The 19,988-nt window shown below is 42.8% G+C and overlaps 1 protein-coding gene across 1 annotated transcript in view; it reads right to left on the reverse strand.

The window, feature by feature from the left end:
• The window catches only part of PKHD1 (PKHD1 ciliary IPT domain containing fibrocystin/polyductin), a 271,783-nt gene that overhangs the window by 216,747 nt on the left and 35,048 nt on the right, over positions 1-19,988 (reverse strand). The window contains exons 26-33 of the mRNA XM_065834370.2: positions 18,520-18,625; positions 17,768-18,046; positions 14,601-14,731; positions 13,660-13,795; positions 10,600-10,795; positions 8,840-8,907; positions 6,175-7,788; positions 5,874-6,017 (exon numbers count right to left, since the gene is read on the reverse strand). Of these exons, the coding sequence (XP_065690442.2) occupies positions 5,874-6,017; positions 6,175-7,788; positions 8,840-8,907; positions 10,600-10,795; positions 13,660-13,795; positions 14,601-14,731; positions 17,768-18,046; positions 18,520-18,625 (2,674 nt within the window). The remainder of the gene's footprint in view (positions 1-5,873; positions 6,018-6,174; positions 7,789-8,839; positions 8,908-10,599; positions 10,796-13,659; positions 13,796-14,600; positions 14,732-17,767; positions 18,047-18,519; positions 18,626-19,988) is intronic.

Genomic DNA, 19,988 nt, shown 5'->3' on the forward strand with positions numbered 1-19,988 from the left:
ACAGCTGCCTTAGATGAATAATGAGGAGAAAGACACGAGAGGGGACAGGGAAGGGAACGGCAAAGGAAAGAAGAAGAAAGAGGAGCGGAGCAGGAGAGGAGAGGGCGAGAGGAGAGGGCGAGAGGAGAGGGCGAGAGGAGAGGGCGAGAGGAGAGGGCGAGAGGAGAGGGCGAGAGGAGAGGGCGAGAGGAGAGGGCGAGAGGAGAGGGCGAGAGGAGAGGGCGAGAGGAGAATTTCTTCAGTTGGAAAAGACCTATCATGATCATCTAGTCCAAGTGCCTGACCAATTCAGGACTGACCAAAAGTTTAAGTATGTTATTAAGGGTGTTTTCCAAATTCCTCTTAAATACTGACAGGCTTGGGGCATCAGCCACTTCTCTAGGAAGCCTGTTCCAGAGGTGGGTGGTCAAAGGAAGATTAAATTCACATTCCACAGTTTGAGAAAAAACAGCAGGTTGCTGAGCTAATCAAAAGAGTTTTTTTCTTTTGTGGTTTACTTTCATGGTCTTGAAAAGAACGTGGCAGAGTTTTCCTAGGTGGAAAAACAGCTGAACCCTATATTAGGATGAATGTTAGAAGTGACCTACAGAATCTCAGCATGTGGATATTTTCCTTGATACCTTGCTGCTGTCAAAGATCTTGCCTGGCTCATGTAGGTTACCAGAAGACACCTTCTGCACAGTCCTTAAAGCTCAGCAGAATAACCTGTCACCTTTTGGATACTCTGGAATTGTTATGTGGCAATTGGGCATTTCTAACGTGTTCCAGTGCCTTTACCTCAGCCTTAACATACCCGTAGGAACTGGAGGCCTTGCATCCTGCAAACTGCTGGAATAAATTTTAAATCAAACCAGGCAAATTAATGTATTAGTTTATAAAATCTAAGCTAAAGAACATGGCTACAAACACATTAGCAGAAGCAAAAGCCAAGAAAACCCTTATACACCTCAGAATCAAACCTAGGACTGCTTTCTGCTTTCTGTCTCTGAAGTGGAAGGAGAGAGAGGGACCTCTTCTCCACACTCTACAGCTCCTGTCCATCTGATGGAGATACTGCTCTTCAATGAGAAGACCATTTCTTCGTTCTTCCTTCAAGATCTATAAGGTCCTCCTATGCTTCTGCTCCCAGAGGATTTAATACTTTTCTTACTTGAGAGGAAGTCTGGGACTTTCATGTCTCTGACCATTAAACACAAATATCCCTTGGTATTATTGGTGCCATTATCTCCTGTCACAACAGTAAGAAAAAGAAGTAAAAAATACAAATCAACTCAAGATTGTAACACACTTTGTATACCCTAGAATAACAGTCTATTCTGGGACCCAATATTTCTCCCTGATTAATTGCTTAGCGTTCAAACCCCAAAATGAAGCTTCTTTATGTTCCCTATAAAGATAAAATCTGCTAATCACACGTATCACAATCCCATCACTGAGATGAATGCGTGCATCCTATTATGGCTTCTTTTCTGAGATCAGACACAACGGCAGCCAAATCTCTGCATGTTGGTGATGGGTTAGGGACTGACTGCCCCCAACCCTGTCTTTGAGGGATACTTTGGCTTAAGCCAGGACCCTGGGATGCTCAGAACAAGAGCTTTGTTCTGCGCCACTATTTAATAACAACTGCTGGACATGTGATGAGGCTGAAACCTCCAGGAGTTCCAAGGGCAGCTGCAGACTGATTGAACATCTGCCCGAGAAGTCCTGGTGCCAAACTGCACATCCCCGGTTATTCACCGCTCACAAAATGGAAAGCAGAGCATAACATTGACATGTGCTTAGCAGAGAAGACAAAGGTTAAATTAAAAAAAAAAAAAAATATGAGGAGGAGATGAAAAAAAAGACCTGTTAAGGTCATCAAGTCCAACCTCTGCCTATGAAGAATTGTTCCCTAGGAGACATTCATTTCACACAGTCGGGTTTCAGAAGTCCCAAGAGGTGGCTTTGCCAGCATCTATTCCACAGTCTGATAGATCTCACTGTCAGAATATTCCTGCTGTGTAATCAATATGCTGCTTTTTTTTTTTTGCCCCTCTTTCTTAATTTCATTTCGGGATTTGAAGGACAGAAGGGACCATTTGGATCCTTTGAGTTGATGTCCATAACAAACACCAAAGGCTCTCACTTCTACTCAGGTTTCAGTTGCCACAACACATCTTCTTAATATTTTCTGCATTTATTCATGCAAATCACCCAGTTTTCCTGGCTACAGTCCCCCTTGGTCCCAGCTCAGTGCACCACCTTGGTACTTCCACATTGCAGCAACCAAAGCTCATTCCCCTCTTTTCTTGCCCCATACAAAGAGCCCCACTAAGTCATACCTCTTTTAAACCAGCCTCCATTTATTTCTAGCCTCAAATCTAAATCTTCTTCTCTGAACACCCACTTTTACCAATGTAATCTGGCTAACAGTAAGTCCAGGACTTGCTAACAAAGATCCCAAGTGCTGTTAGATCAAAATCCTAAAGCCAGACCTTTATTCCAAGACCTCTGGTGCAACGAGGAAACCCAGCTTTTTCTCTGATGGATCTTACCAGTTCACCTCCTTTTAAAGGTGCCTTCTTTACCCTCACCCCAATGTCAAACATATGATCTCAGGTACTGATTTACTGCAAAATTTATATATGGCACTAATTCTATCACCTAATAGGAATATTCAGTTATTTTCTCACCTGCCTTAAGCTTCTTGTCAGTTTTCCCATCTTTCTTAAGAGCACAATTCAATCCCACAGAGGTTAATCATGTGTTCTGTAAATTTAATCTGAGCTGAACAGAATCCACAACTGTATTTACACTCATCACATCACACTGCGACACAAGTAACAAGGCAAGAAGAAGAGAAGGGGAAAGCTCTTGGGATCAAACCAGTTACCCCTTTGCCAGACCTTTAAAGACTTGTGGGTTGGTTTGAGTGGTTTTTTTGTTGTGTTTTTCCTTGAAGGGAGTTCACTTTCGTTAATTTTAATAATTTTGTTGATTTTTTTTTTATGTATTTTAGTGTGAAAATCAGATTTAACCTCTGTACTGATTTTTCTGCAGCTTGTAAGCAACAACAGTCTTCATAAAAGTATCTGGGCTTGCATTTCTATTCCTTGTGCTCTGTATTGTGCGTGTCTCAGCACTTAGAGTGCCCAGCTCTTATCAATAATCAAACCAAAACCTTATTGCAGCCCCACTCAACGCCTGCTCCTAAAGATGACCCCACAGGGCAAGGTTTATGGTTGGATCCTGCTGAGACCAGTAGCTTCTTGTGTCTTACAAAACCTCCTGTTAAATGGGAAGGAAGTCACATTGCCGACCTGCAGAACCTTGCCCTACGGATTAGATCACAAGCTAGATGGACCGGTTGGGGATTCCCACGTGAACATCTCTAATCTTAAGCAGACCAGACACAACATGACCTAGTGCTGAAACCCTGACTTCCCCCAATGCCAAGGGGAGGTGTTTCTGCTTCACAGCCCGCTGTAACAGAAGAAACGCAGCTTGAACTCTTCACATCTCATCATCCCATCCGTGAGCAATGCTGTGAAATGTCAGACAAGTGTCCAACCCAACCACAACAACCTCTGCACCAAAAGGGCCCTGGGGCACCACAGACCTGGCCCTACCTTCTCCTTCACGGCTCATGGTCCTGCATCCACTTCACCACCTCTCCCATGTGGAAAGACTATGAAAGAAATGCCTGTGCACTGGATGTGCCAAGCGACAAACTCCCCTGGGCAAACAGCAGCATCTAAACCACGAGGCGAGGCTGGATTAACTGCACTTAATAAAACCACTCATGCCCTAAGTGGTGGGGGTGCACAATCCCCGAAATATTAGGAGAAAGCCATCTGGAAAGTATCTTGCCTTACATGCAGATTGACCAATGTTGCACGTAGGTGTCCACAGGCTGAACACATTTGTCTCAGAGAGTAGAAATAGCCTGGCAGACACATTTAAGCAGCCTGGAAGTATTTTTTTATTATTATTTTTTAATGGAAAAAGAAAATATATTTTCTTTTAAATACTTAATTGACAGAGAAACATTTTTGCAACTTGACCAGTGAGATTTGTGAGGCTGCATGCTGCAAAATCCACAGCAGGGGAGAGAGGGAATGTCTTGTAACTGGCACAAAAGCAATAGTGCCTTGGACACAATGCATCCTTTGCATCTTCTCTCCAGAAACACAACCAACAAGCAGACAGCAACCAGCATTCACTTACTGACATCTAGCGTTAGTATTAAGCATTGTGATCCTGACTGTAAGATGGTTTTGCCCAGACTCCCTCAGCCACCTACCACTCAGTGAATTTTGAACTCAATTATTAACATTTTCACAGTTTGGATCAATTTGATTACATTTTATTCCACAATTCTTCCTGCAATAACAGGGTTTCCTTGGTTTATACTCTATTTTTTGAGGACTCCAGCACCATGTCTTTTTCTTGTTAGAGAAATAGTAAAAAGCAGTTTTGTGGACTGTACCTGGATCCTGTCTAAAACAAAGAAAACTGAGTCCTAACAACCCCTTGGTGTCTCCTTTTGAATGCTTGGAGCTGGGATTTAAAGCCCTTTTCTTTCCACATCCTGTCCATTTTAACATTCCTCATGGATATGGAAAGGAACCATTCAAAATGAAAAGAATAAATTTAGAATTTCAGAATAACAGATGCTAGAGGGGACCCCTGGATGCCTCTCATCCAAACCCTTCCTCGAAGGAATTTTAAATTTCTCATTGGACCAGTTTCTCAGCAACTAATCTAGTGAACTTCTGACTCTTTTGGAGGATAGAGATTCCATACACCTTGGAGCAAAGCCCTAGCAATTCACTGTCACCTTTCTTCCAGGTCCACAAAGCAGAAGAGGCCATGGAAAATGGGTCACCACCTTTGGATGGCCAGAGAATGGCAAATATTTCTGTAGATCTCAGGATGTTATCCCAGCATCACAGCTATGAAAGAGCTGAAGTGTAATGGCACCAAGAGTTGCAACATCACAGCACCAGGGAAGGTGCTCCATGCTTAGCGTTTAGGGAATGGCATTATGTCTCAGAGTGAGATTTAGAAGTCTTAAGTGTTGCCTTTTCCAGATCTTAGAAGCCTGTGTGTTGTGTTACCTGTCGGAGAGGAAGGACATAAATCTTGTCCCAGCAAATGTGCATTTTGAAGAGTTTCCTCCAAAACTGAGACAGGGTTATTTCTCTCTGAGACAGCTGGAGATCCTGGCATTGTTCCCTGTTGTGCTGCCTCTCTCCATTTAAGGAGGATGCTCTGGCTGTGGGATGATCCTCTCTTCCTCTCAAGAAATTAAAATCCATCTCCACCTTCCCAAAGGTATGAACTGACCATAGGACATCATTTGTTCACTCTCTCAGTCATTCACCTTCTTCCTCCCACCCCCTACTAAACTAAAACAGTCCCACCATGCAGCAAAACCACAAAATGTATGGGGCCACAGAAAATAAGACATCAGCTCACTAGACCAGTCACAATGGTCAATAGGAGCTTGGGTTCCCAACCCTACAGCCCTCATGCACATTTTCCGTTAGACAGTTTTTCCAAGGAATAGCTGCCACAAGGAACTACTGTTGCTGTGAACATCTCATAAAGACACAAAAAGCATGTATAGCAACTCTGACCACAGGCACATGGTGGATCTATTCCAAAGGCCATGGCCATTGACTCAAAACCTCCCCCTGGCAGCACTTGTCATTGTACGGAGCTCAGAACTAGAGGTCAATACTGTGTTAGTTCCTCTTCTTTCTCCAGGTTTGCTGCTGCACTCTGTTCCCCCTGGCATGAGATACACTGGGAACCCCCACTTTTGGGTCAAGCTATGTTTTATGTGATATTTTTAACGCAATGGCAGGGTTTGTGTCTTAGCTGACCATGTAAGCGTGGGGCAAGGCAGCTCAGTTCAGTCGTCGTCACGTTGTCCAGCATTTTACAGGGGGTGCCACAGACTGTGACCAAAGTCCTCCCTGGGGAAAACCCAGTTCCATGCAGATAAACTGTTCCTCCATTCAAGCCACCTTGGAAAAGGACAGAAAATGGGATTTAAGACAGAGCCTTGCCAACAAGGGTATTTTTTTGAATTCATAATTTTTGCTATCATGCAAAAAATACCCCCGGTGACCACAGTGCCCCACAGTACCACCCACAGAGCTGCAGTAAGTCTTTGTGACTTACCCCAGTTGCGATGCACAGCTGTCACCATCAGATGAGAGGTGAATGTCAGGTTGGAGGAAGCCCAGCCCCTGGGGACATCGAGGCCCAACACACGGTACTCGCCAACAGGGAGCAGAGGAGCTGAGCACTGCAAAGTAGAGCCAGTGATGGTGACACCACTACAAGAAATGTCTCCAACAAACACATGGATGGTGTCCATCTTGGTGACCCGTGACACAGTCACTGTTAAAAGGAGACCAGTTGTAGCAAGCGAAAGGAAAACTGGGGTAAAATCATTGTTGTAACTTATTCTTCCAAGGTAAGAGGATATGCCATCTACTTTTAGACTCAAAGCTTTAGTCCCATTACCTGGTGGCACCGTGCACTGGATAGCTACACAGGTGACACTGAGAACGAGGCAAGGGTGGTGATTGATGAGAACAGAAGTCATTCTCTTTCCTTTCAGTGCTGAGCCTGCTAAGGTGAGGAGGCCTCCACCATTGGTACTGAAGTTTTGTGGGTAAAACTGGTACACCTGGGGCAAGATGGTGAGAACGCTGGATGCCTTTCTGAAGCAAGCTTGCCCACTTTTCCTGTTGGATATGGAAATGTTGTGCTTCCCTGGGGCGATGCATTCTGCCTGGCACTTGATGCTGGTCTCATTCCAGAAAGTTACCTTGCAGACAGGCTGGTTATCCACACGTACCACGGGGCTGTCACTTGGCCATGCTAACCTCTCTCCTTTGATTGTCACATAGGTGAATGTTCCATTGGTCTCCCAGGTCACCACATCTACAAGGGGGGTCCACTGTTCATGAAGGTGGAGTGTACAGTCTCCAAGGCAGACGCTGCTGATCCCATTGACATTCACTGTGACATTGAGAGTCCAAGATGCCTCAGCCAGCTGCTGGTAATGCAAAGGATGGGCTCCTGGAAGGACAACACAACTAATGGTATCGTTACTAGAGTTCTGGATTTCACAGGAATAATTACCCTCCAGGGTGACGTGTACCGAATTCCTCCTGGATTTTAAAGCAATACCAGATATGGTGAGTAACATCCCACCACAGACTGATCCTTCCAGTGGGAATATGGAAGTTATCTGTGGAGTTATTGTAAGGGCTTTCAGCTGAGTTGTCACACGGGCATATCCTAGCTGCCTCTGGATGACCTGGATGGGGAAAGTCCCGGGCTCCAGGCTGCTCAGTGGCAAAGAACACTGATAAAACACTGCAGACTTGTTGCCACGTTGAAACTCAAGTTCACATTCACTGTGTCCAAGCTTAGCCACAGATCTCGTGATGTTTATCCCCTGGATGCTCAAAAGCAGGTTGTGATCTGTGATTTCCATTTCAACAATGGTAATCAAAGGAGTCAAAGCTCTTTGGTACTTAAAGGTGGTGGGTTTTTTTGAAGAAAGAGTATATTGAAGTGAACTGCTGTTGATGACTACATTTACTCTGACAGAGATGTCTTGTGAATCTTCATTAGACAAATTAGCAGCTGGTGGAGTCAGACACCAAATTGTCTCTTCTGCCAAGTGAGTAACTGTACAGGTTTGTGTGTTCATTGAAACAGAAACCAGAGCAGGGTTTTGGCTGAAACCCACCCCAGAGATTGTGAGCAGTGTTCCACCTAGAAGTAAAGCAAAACAAGGGAGGAGGACATTATATGCAAGACACGAATCAGTGACTGTCAGTGAACAATCGCAAACGACAATTCAGCTGATGAGCACAGCAGACAGTCTTAGCCAGGTCAAATGGAAGTGTTATAGCTTAATCTTCAAAACTGATAGCCTTTGCTCTCCAAGCTCTGTCCACAGCTTGAGTACTTCACAAAGTGTCAAACCAATCACATAAACTCCAAACCTCTGAGTTTCTGTATCTTTGCGTTTGTTGTGAGCCTGGGAGAGCAATCTGTGGAGGACCTGAGGTTGCATCACAAGAATTTCTCTGTTTTCTATAAAAGTGTTTCCAAGGGCTCATATAAAATTCACTGCAGGAATTCAACTCTTCCCCAACCCCAGACAAATGACAAATGACAAAATAAATCAACCACCTCAAATCTGCCTTTTAAGATTTGAAGTAAAACTTTTTTTTAAATTCAATGATGTTTTGCTCTGAAACACCCTTAAATTATTTCCAATGTTTAAAAGCTTGGAATGGGATTAATAAATATTTCACTTTTGATTAAATTTACATCAAAAAAGGGATTTTTTTTTTGTCCTTTCAACTTAAAAATTAATGTCCCCTTTGAGATAACTTGAAATTATTGTTTGCTTCAAACCACATTTGTACCCTGCTTTCCACCTAACTTTCACACAGAAAACCTTGAAAGATGGAGGCGTAATGGCTGAAAGAAACAGCACAGATGAGTCAGGTGTGGGCGCGCTTTGTTTTCCCGATGGGAACACACAAGGATACATGAGCAAACACTTTGGGAAATCAAATTCAAAGCAGACGCACCACTGAGCCAGCCAACCAGATTGAGGGATGCTCACTACAATCCCACGTCTCCAGATGCTGCTGTCGGCTGGTTGATGTCTGCATAATAAAGGCCCACAGATTTAAAACACCCTCATTTAAAGTGATGTGAAATAGGATGCCCTTTCCATTCCTGCAGAAAAACCAAGCCCTCGATCCCTTTAACCTCCATAAGTGGCTGCAGATGTAGCAACATAGTTTACCCAGAAAAGATCCACAACATGGCTCTATGCTGAAGATCTCTGAGAGGTACTGGATTAATGGCTCAACCCTGCAAAACACAAGCAACATAGAAAGACTTTTTTGAGGGCTGGGGTTTTTAATATTATTTTCTCTCTTACTGCAGCATCATGCTGTAAGAAATTACAACTCCTTTAAGGTTGGAAGGCCAAATGCCCACCTGACACATCCTTTTTTTTTTTTTCAATACCACAATGACAAGACCACCCCACATGCCAAATTTTTCCATGTGATTTGAGCTACAGCTATCAGAATCACAGAATCATTTTGGTTGGAAGAGACCTTCAAGGTCACCGAGTCCAACCATAACCTAAATCTAGCACTAAACCATGTCCCTAAGAAGCTCATTGACATGTTTTTTAAACCCCTCTAGGGATGGTGACCCAACCACTTCCCTGGGCAGCCTGTTCCAGTGCTTGACAACCCTCTCCATAAAGAAATTTTTCCCAATATCCAACCTGAACCTCTTCTGGCATAACTTGAGACCATTTCCTCTCATTCAGTTATGAATACTGTCTGATCAAGTGGCATCCTGTAGGTCAACTTCAGTTCATGAGGCACAACTGAATTGCCCATCAAAAGAAGCAATAATGAGGTTTCTGCCAAACATATCCCAATGTAGCCATGCCCACAGACAGGAGACGCAAGATGAAGAGACATCCCAACTGTCTTCCCTTTTTGCATTCTCCCACCAGACTAAGGAGATATCTACAGCAAGAGGAAACCCAGACACAACCTCCTGAAGTCCACTCAGATAAGTGTATAGCTCTGTTTCTGTCCCACCTTTATCTATTTTTCCTCCTCCTCCTTTCAAAAACATTCCCAAGTTCTAAAAAGACATCAGAGAAGCAGATCGACCCAGACATGCAATCCAGCCCAACAGAGATCATAATTGTCTTCTGAAATGCCCCATTTCCCTCCACTTATTCGCGCCCAAGGATGAAGTGATGGTGCTGCTAACAGATTCCAATATCCAATGGGTTCAATCCCTACGTGCCATTCCATTGACCACAGGCTTTCTCCTTCTGAAGTTCATTAATGCAACAAGCAGCTTAGGGTGGATTGTGAGCAATAAAACAGCTCCCTTCTCACCAGTACAATGGTTTCAGGATCATTCCTATCAGTCACCACGTATGAGAGCTGCGTAGCTGAGGAGCAAAACTGTGTTGCTTGTGAATGCATTGTTGCATCCCACTTTCAGGTCGATTTTCCCCCACATCTTAATCTATAGTACACTTATCTAGGCAGGAACTTGAAGTGTCACCTTAAAAGATGGAAATAGCATCTTTTAAAAATTCTCCAAACAAAGCATTTTTTTTATTTTTCGAACTAGCTTTTGTTTTGCTCATGAAAAGTGTTTCTTTTCTTCTGCTGTTTTCCTACAGAAGGCTTTATCTGCATTTGACCTGAATCTGCAAATACCTTTGATTGCCTGAATATGCATTTTTCATCAAATCAACTGTTTTTTTCTAAAATGTTTCTCTCCTGCCTCCTACTGATCCAAGGGGAGTTAATTGACTAGCATTAGCAGTTTGCTGACTTGGGTTCCACAGATCAATAAATGCCTTCATAATTATTCATAATTTTATACCACACTGCAGATTTCACCGTTAGGTACAGAATTTGTGAAAACTCTTACCTTTCTTTTCAGATTAACCCTAAAATACCAAATAGGACAAAGAATGAAATTTTTATCTTAGGGAAAGTACACACTTTCACTCACCTTTTTGAAGCAATAGTAATGTTGTTGATGATGACAGAAACGTTGTGCCATCCCGCAGCCAGGGCTGGAAGAGTCACATTAACACCACAGTCCATCTGCGCCTGGATCTGTGCCCACGAGCCCCCAATTTGCACCTTGATATCTGACCCTCGGTAGCTGGCAAACTCAGATATTCCAATCTGAAGCTCCTGACCCCCTGCAGAGAGGAGAATGGATGAAACCATTTCAGTCCTTCTGTCAAGAGTTACTTTACCATGCGTAACCATCGCCCAAGGAAGACCATGGAGTCCCATTGTGCCAGAAGAAGTCCAGTCATGTTCGTCATCTCAAAACAAAAACTAGGAGATGACAGTGGTTCTGTATCCTACACATCCTTTGTCATCCCTAATAAGATCACCAGCCACCAAAGTTGTCTCAGGACGTTGGCACAGTGAACTTGGCTATGGCCATCTACGGCCGCTCTCAGCCTGCTGGTGCACAGTCAGGGTGGGATCCGTGCACCCTTACCGTAAACATCCATAAGTAACTGCAGCTGATTAGACCCAAATCCAGTCTTTCTAAAGCTCACATAAACTGGAGCTGAGGAGTTCTGGGATTTTTCCTAAATTCCTGACAAATAATCCACATCACATTTTTTCAGCATCTCACTCTTTCTTCAGCCATCTAACTTTAACAGGAGCCTCTCACAGCTAAATGAAAATTTCCTGGGGTTCCTGAAGTCAGTCGCCCCGCATGCTCCAAAGTACCTACTTTTCAGGAGATATGGCTTTCTCTCCTATTTAACCTCTGCTGTGAGCCAAATTATATTCGTATGATAGAGGATACTTTCCTTTATTTGTGTGTATTGCAGTAATAGAAAAGGACAAGGGCAGTAGAGAAGGGAATTTCAGAGCCTAAATCCCTCCTGAAATAGTTTAAAAAATTAGGGTGATATGCCTCAGTCCAAATATAAATGCATTTTCACTGAGAGCACTATATCTGTAGCGAGTGAAGAAAAACAGACCCTTTATGGTGTGATTTATCTTATTGTAAGGAAAACATCCAAAATAACTGTGGTGAATCCCACCACAGCCGTACCTATTTCTCTTCAGTGACTTTTTAAGACATCCAAGCCACAAGCACAGGCTGAGAGAAGTTTAGGAGATGAATCTTATCTTTCTATATTCTCTGAAGGGTGTGGGTTCAATTGCACAGAATAAGCAGGACAAGAAGGGGTCTTCAAGTCCAACTCCCTGCTGTCATAGACAGCTATATTACATGAATCCCATTCCTAAATTCATCAAGCAAAACGTGTTAGTATTTCTTTACCATCCCCTTGAGCCAGAAAGCCCAAAACACCCACAGAGTTGCTGCAGACCAGCAGGTGAATATCAGCTGTTCCAGAGCAGCTTCATTTTTGCCCAGTCTTCTTCACTGATCTCACTCCATTTTAAAAGCAATGACGCATGTGGCACTTTTCCCAGGTACACAGCACAGAAATCAAGAGCAGCTCAACTACTTTACATTCTCACCTTGTCTTAATGAAAATTAACATTTTTGGGTTAGCCCATCCTTACTAGAGATTCAGATCAGAGTAGCAAGTTTCTCTCCCAAGCAGAGACCAGGGTCACTTGGTTTTAGCATCTCCTCCACTGCAGGAATGGTCCCCGTTAACATTCAGCACCGCAGCTTCAGATTTGGAGAAGTCTCTCCCTTTCACAAAGCCAGAGAGTCTGTATAAAGCTCCTCTCACCTACCAGCTCCTCTAAGCAGGTCTTGAAATCAGTACTTTTCAATTCTGCGTGCACAAAGAGTCAAATAAAGTTTGAAAGCCTGAGAAGTTGGATGTATTAATAATGTGAACTCTTTGGACTCTTGGTCAATTGTCAGCTTAATCCTAGATGCCTGGAAGGCATCGGTGTAATTTATTTATTCTTTTTATTATATAGTAGGAAAATTATATTAAAAGCTGAAGCCATGAAGGTTCTGAATAGAAGATTGAACTCAGCCTCACCACCATTCACAAGATGCTGTAACATTAACAAATTCCTTACACCTGGGCTGCCTGTGGCTAGAAAAATCTCCCCTTGGTGCTATGGTATCTGAATAATATTCAGATGATAAAGGATGCTTTCTTTTATTTATGCATTCTGGAGTAATAGAAAATGGCAAGGGCATTTGGGGAAATGAATAGAAATTCCAGGCATGCAGCAAGAAGTGCATCTCATTGCTGGCAGTCACCTAACTCCTTGCATCTCCTCTAAGTCCAACCAAACTGCTAAGCTGGTGGGAGGCTTATCAAGGTGTGCTGGAGAGGTTACAAAAAGAGAGAATAAAAATAAATTAGATTATTACATCCTTGGAGGAATAGCAGTGGGGTGGGTAGGAAAGCAGGAATATTTCTATCTTCCTCCTATCTTCCTCTCTCTTTCAGATACTAGGAACCTTGGTTATGGTTCACTATTAATACCTTCTATTCCCAATGCCCAGCCAAAACCTTGTGGGGTTGAAAACAAAAAGCAAGCACAAACTTTCAAAATATAGGAATGCTGCATGGTCCATGAGATCTGCTTGGGATTTTGGACCCCCAAAGTCCGTGAAGTCCATGTTAGTATTCCAAAGGATCACAAGGTCAAACTGGAGGAAACAGTCTGGCTTGGAAATGGGAACTAACAATCAAGTGTTGCCTCTTCTGCTTTCAACAACCCAAAATGCACATGATGTGCTTTATGATCAATTCCCTCTCTAGAGCTCATTCCTCTTGTTGTAGCTGAACCTGTTACCAAGAATGAATGAGTGGGATAGTTTCAGAGCAGAGTTAGAGAAACGTGACAGAAAAGGAGCACTATACCCCGCCTGGCATCCTGCGGACATCATCCATACCAGCCTAAGGCAAGCAACTCATCTGCTAGAATAAATCCAACATAAAACAACCAGGACTGACCAGGACTAGCAGGAAACAGCAAAGACACAGTGCTGGATCACCAGACTCCGTAGACATAAATTCCCTCTGCCCTATCACCATCAGCAATAAAAACACTCCTACAGACGATGCCTAATGCATGTTTGCAGACTTTTCACCTGCTATGCCACTTCTGTTTCTGCTCAGTGATACAACAGCAGGGTTTAAGGAAGGATCATACTGGAACAAGTTGGTTACTGTTGTTGACTGGTACCCAGAAATCAATGTAACACGGGCAGCAGCATCTCCTGTCCCCTGGTAACAGAAATTAAGAAAAATGTCAAGGATAAGAATGCACCAATAATAAAAAAACCATTATTCCCTGTCTTATCCTCTTCCCTATCCTATTCTTTCATCTCCCATACCTAATGAATCAGGCACATGGGCACTGATGGAATTTGTATGTACACTGGACTCGACTTAAATGCATACAGTTACATTGTCTTTAAAGACATCTGTGGAGAGTTATTTCAGACTATGCAGATTTCCACTTGCCATATCCATACTAGTAAATTAAACAGAGGTAATTCATAGACATAGACAGTTATCCCTATGCTTAAACTATCAGCATCATCCTGGGTATAATTTTGCCATGCAGGAAAGTGCACTGCTGCTAAAAATCCCTAGGCATGTTTTTACACAACACACAGATAATGTCTGAAGGAGATCTGGATGTAAAGTAGAAGACTTGGAGTTGAAGAAGATTTAAAGATGTGAGCAGGAGCAATTGTCCCAGTTGTGTTTAATTGACTAGCAGATAACAGAAATTGGAGACATGCAATTTTACTAGAGTTCAAAGCACCAGTTTTATTTATGTGAGGCTTAGCTAATGAAGTTACAATCCAGATTTTTTGCTGTTTCATTGTTTTTCATAGATTGCCTATCTGTCTATTGTTAATTAAGCAGTTCTAAACTGTAGGTGAAGCCCATGGTAAATTGTCCTGCAGCCAAGACTTGGCTGATGAGTTACCATTCGCCCTTCCTCTAGTGTAGCTCAGGCTAGGAAAACATAGAAAGGCCTGTAGGCTGCTCAGTGTTCCCAAAAAATGTGGTTTCTTACTCGAGAGGGAACTTTACATTCAATTCTTGTTGAATTTCGGTCACCCTTCAAAATTGGGCAAGGCTGAGATCCGAACAACACCAGATTTACCCCTTCCAGATTGGTCCCCATGAGAGTCACTCTCAGTCCCCCTAAAAAAAAAAAAAAACAAAAAAACAAAAAAACAATTATTCTGTTACATTCAAGATATGAAACAATATTTTTATATGCAAAGATTTTTTTTTTTAACAGGTGACTACAAAAGGAGCACTGTCCCTCCTTTGATCTGATGATGATCTGCTTCCACCCTTGCTGTGTCTTGCTCTTTCACCACAGATCCTTCTTGCCTAATATTTGAATTCTTGTCCATGATACAGGAGGACTCGGTTTGTTTCTCGGTTTATTTTTTAATGACATACTTATTTAAGCCGGCAAGGTCTGGCCTGTGATCTCAAACTTTGAAAGATCCTCAGCCCAAGAATGAAATAAGGAAGGAAGGAAGAAGCACTAAGAATGGGAAATGAGCTTAACACAGCAGGTGCTTTCACAGTTCAAATAGCTGCCAAGCACCCTGCTGTCAAAAAAGCCTTTAGCATGTGTCTAGGAAACTTAGGCTGGAAAGGGGACTTGGCAGGGCTTGAGTCTCAGCAGAGTTGTGAGGAAAGTCATGCAGGGCTTGATTCTGTGAAGCACTGAGCAACCTCAGCTCCCCTTTGTGCCTTCAATCACATGTGGGATCATACCCAACACAAGTCAGACTTGCACTTGATCTTTCTGCAGCACCCAGTTCCAATGCAAATAGTCAAGGTGCCCCTCTGCTTTTTTCAAGTAAATAGAGGACTCAGGGATATTTCAAACAGAAGCAGAAAATAGGAACGCAGCTTAATGGCAATTCTAACCTGTACCTTGTTCCTTGATGTTGTTCAGAGACAAAAAAGAAATAAGTTGTCCTTTGAACTTACAGCCGTTTGCTCTAGGTATCAGTACTGCAGAGTTTTAGGAGCGTGGCTGGACAGACTGCTCAGGAACAATTTTTATTACTGCAATGTTTATGTGCATGTGCTATTTCATCTTGACCATATTACAACACAATGAACATTTTGTGATTCTTTTGATGTGTGATGTAAGCAGACTTCTATGGTAGGGTCATTATATATGGATGGTAGAGTCCCTTATACATTTTCCTCAGAGCATCATTCCTTATTAATTCTATAAACCACCAGGATGGCAGAACACACAGGCAAATAGCAGCATTTGGTTGATAGGTTGACAACAAGTTCTTTTCATTTACTGGAACAGGGTAGTATCTTTAGAAGAGCATCCCATTCTTATAGAGTTGGGTCACAGGCAACTCCAAGCATGGTACCACTGAGGCCAGTGATGTTTTGACAAGAAGAACTTGATGCAGCAAAGTACAAGATGCTTTCTTGGTTTCCTCTCCTGTAACTTTAAGTTTGCAAAGCCAGAAACAACATGAACTCAAAACTGAAGCCACTCATCTAATGTGATAGTTGTCAGATAAAGAGCCTTAGATTTAGAGTACAAAACCCATGTGTGTTGAGTAAACACTGATGCTCTTAAGTTTTGATATTTACACTTATATCCATATGTAATGAAATACTGCATATGTACACTTTATGATAAGATTGAAGAGAGGTATTTTAAATGGAGGAAATTAAAAACACAGATGGAAGCTGTAATTCTTTCCAATTATAAATGTTCAAGGCATATGTAATATAAGTTAGCATTATACTTGCTTTCTTTTTAATGAGTGACAAATCACTGTCATTGGGAGAACTGGATTGTCAGCGAAGGAAATGAGAAGTAAGGCCCAAGCACTGAAACTTGATATCATTGGCTTTTTCTTTTTAGGATGTGTTTCTGTTTGTTTGTTTGTTTAATGAATTAGGGCAGTGAGTATCAACCTTATGCATTATATCACCCTTTCACTGGAGAAGAAAAAAAAATGGAGGAAAGAAAAGGGTTAGAATATCTTTCTTGCCATATGCTCCAACAAAACATAAAAAGGTGGCCATAACTTCTTGCTTTTCAGGTTAGGAACCCTACATTCTCACAAGTCCACCCCATGGATCATCCACATAGAGGTTCACAGACTATTGTTTCCTCCATTTGCCTGCTCCAAGGTGGCCAAGCATGGCACAATCCATTCTCTAAGCCACAGAGCTGAGCTAGCTTCGTGCTGCACCTAGGCCTAGCTCCTGTTCTCAGTGGTGTTTGTTAGCATTAACTCAAAGCACCTCAGTAACGAAACTAGGAGGTTTCCAGACAAAATCTTGATAACTCTTACTGTCAGAGGCTACCTCAGTCACCTTATTTCTAGATGCATTCCTGGCTGCTTGAAAACAAGTCATACACTGGGGCCATTGGTGCTTACTGTACAACCCAGGTGTGTCCAGAGTGTTCTTCACATTCCCCCTTGGGTTGGGGAGACTCTTTCCACTCCTAAAAAAGAAAGCATGGCTTTCTACAGCCTTTGGTTTGGCTTGGCTGTAGTTGACTGGGCACCTTGCTGGAACTTCCAGGCAAAGGCCTCTCATCTGTGTCACATACAGTACAGATGAGAGTCATAATGGTCCTTTGGCCCAAGAATCCTATGGAAAATCTTCCAAGCTCTTGTCTTCATGAGTGGAATATATCACCTTTTATTTCCTCTCCTGTTTCAAGGAGATGAGGAGTAACGGAAATGGAAGGAGATTGAGTTTGAGCTTCTTTAGGTTTCTCAGTTTTGTATCTAAACGCAGAGGAGTTTTCCATTTATCACTCAAAATATGAATTCACTTCAACTGGGCTGAAATGAATCAAAGTTAAACCATTTCACAGTAAGCCCAGATTAATTCATATATTATAAAGCTATGTGTCTAATGCATATGGGGAAGATAAGCAACAAAACACTAATAGACTTCTGGGTTGTTGGAATAAAGGTACCTGCACTAGATCTTACTATTCTCAAACTAAACTAGTTGGGAAACTGATTGTCTCCACAAAAAAATCAAGGAAAGTTTGTCACTCATTGTAAGAAACTTGCCCCAGTGCTTTTGGGTACACACAATATTATGTCTTTTTGTCAGGCCTTGGTAGTCAAAGAGGAGAAGAACTGAAACACACCATGTAAAGCAAGAAACAAAAAGCAGATGTTCCTTTCAGGATGGTCTGGCATTTGGACCTACCAATCTCTGAAGATGTAGGAGGTTCAATAGCTACCAACTTTGGCTCAACTCTTAGGAAGATGTCTTCTCCTGTGCTGCCATTGAGTGCGAAGCCATAAGGTCTCACCAGCAGTGTCACCTGGTAGACTCCAACTGGCAACCTTTTCATCTGGCAGACCACTTCAGTCTGACTGGATGTTACGACGTGGCACGTCACGTCGTTCACCTCTACCTGCAGGGCTGGCTTCTCCTCTGTGAAACCGGCACCCCTGATAATGACTGTGGCCTCGGATCCATCATCTAAAGGAACATAATCAACAAGATGACTCATGAATTTTGATGTAGCAATGCACAGGATTTACTTTCAACCAATAGGTGAAAGTTTTTACCATCTTCATTGGGACATCCTAAAAAGTACAACACTGGTGATCTCTCATTGTCCCTCGTCATGCTTATTTCTATCTGTCCTTGTTCAGCTATTACCTTTTTTCTTAATTTTTTTATTAATAATAACTTGAGCTAAGAGCCACCTTCCACTTTAAGCACCAAGCTTATCACTGTCATCATACTGTCAATGTAAAAACATACCTGTGCTATGTATTTTAAGACTGGGGTTGATCGGAATTGCCCCACTGGAAAGTGCCATTTCCATAAAACTGGACATTTCCAGAAGAACACACACACACACACACACACAAAATCATCAGCATCTGGCAGATCTTTTTCACTGAACTGTGCTTTTGGCATTTAGTTCAGACACAAAGCCCCATTACCTGGTGAATACTCCACATCCCTGACTAAGGGTGTTAATTCCTGGTTGAACTGGAAAGAGCACGAACCAGAACAGTTTGCAGGGACGTCATTCACCACCACCACCACCTGGAGATAGAGAAGAAGGTCACCCTGGAGCTGGGAAGGGGACAGAAGTGTTTTCTAGAGCCACATCTACCTGGTAGATCTGCAGAACAATGCCAGTAGCCACACTGAGCTATCAAGAACATTCTTACTGCGCCAGCACAGAGCACCATCAGGCAGCTGTTTATCCTGCTGCAGACTCATTACAAATTTAATTGCAAGGCTTGCTAGGGCTCAGTCTTAAGCAAAGGAGAGCACAGCTTTGGATGTTTTATCACCAGCCTTTCTCAGTGTCTGCAGGAATCTATCTCCCATCTTGCTGGGAGCCACAACTCCTCCAAACTCCTGCTCTCCATTGAAGACCCTACTTGCCATACCCGAGGAGTTCTCATCCTGCCTTGGGAACAAGTTTATTACGATTAAAGCACCCTGTAAGACTAATTAAAATGGATCTCAAAATGTGTCTTTGCAGCATGCAGCCCTCATTTTTTTTTTTTTTCATTTGTTGTTCATGCTGAAACAAGAAAGCTGGAATGTGACCTTGGTTATCTAACAAGAAATATCAAGAGGTATCTCTCCTAAGATCTCAACATCTCAGAAGGGTCAAGTGGCAAAGCACAGGGAGTAGGAAAGCTCCACTTCATCTCTCTCCCAGGTATTAAGGGTGTGTGCCAAGAGGTCATACCAATGCCTGCAAAAATCAAAAGCAGACTGTCTCTAAGAAATGCAGGGAGCAGAGTTGCAAGGTACTCTGCTTGAACAGAGAAATAATAATTAGAGGGACATTTTTACACTTGCTGTTAGCAGCAAGCCAAGAATAAAGCTTCAAAAATGAGGAGGAATTCCGATTGCTGCTTCTGTTCTTGTTTCATTTGGTCTATTTGAGGGTATGTTTGTACCACAGATGGAAGAGATATCATAGCTGGTTGAGCCACTGGAAGTAAGGATGTAGTCGTCATGTCTGAGGAATAGGCTTGCCAAAAAAAACCAGGATGACCTAGTCCCAAGTGCTGCACAGCTGTGCTTTGAGCACATCCAGCATAGCTCTGGTTTAACTGCAATGCCCAGTAGCCTTTGCTGCGAGCAAAGCCAGCAATGCACATTGCTCAACAACATCTGCAGCACATGCCTCCATCCAGCAGACTCATTCAGCCAGCAATCCCTCCTCACTCTCTTTTTGTGCATGAAGAACTGAGACCCACAGAGGCTGAGGGACTTGCCTAATTCACAGACTAGTACCACAGCCACCACCTCATTTATTTTTCCTATTAGTTTAACAGCTGGAATGCTGCAGAATAATAGTGTCATTCCTGAGTTTGGTGGCCAGCACCATAAGACCCAGGGGTGGTACAAAGATGTCAGCCCTTGGCCACTGCCTCAAAAGAAA

Source organism: Patagioenas fasciata, chromosome 3 (genome assembly GCF_037038585.1).
Source record: "Patagioenas fasciata isolate bPatFas1 chromosome 3, bPatFas1.hap1, whole genome shotgun sequence".
Lineage (NCBI taxonomy): Eukaryota > Metazoa > Chordata > Aves > Columbiformes > Columbidae > Patagioenas > Patagioenas fasciata.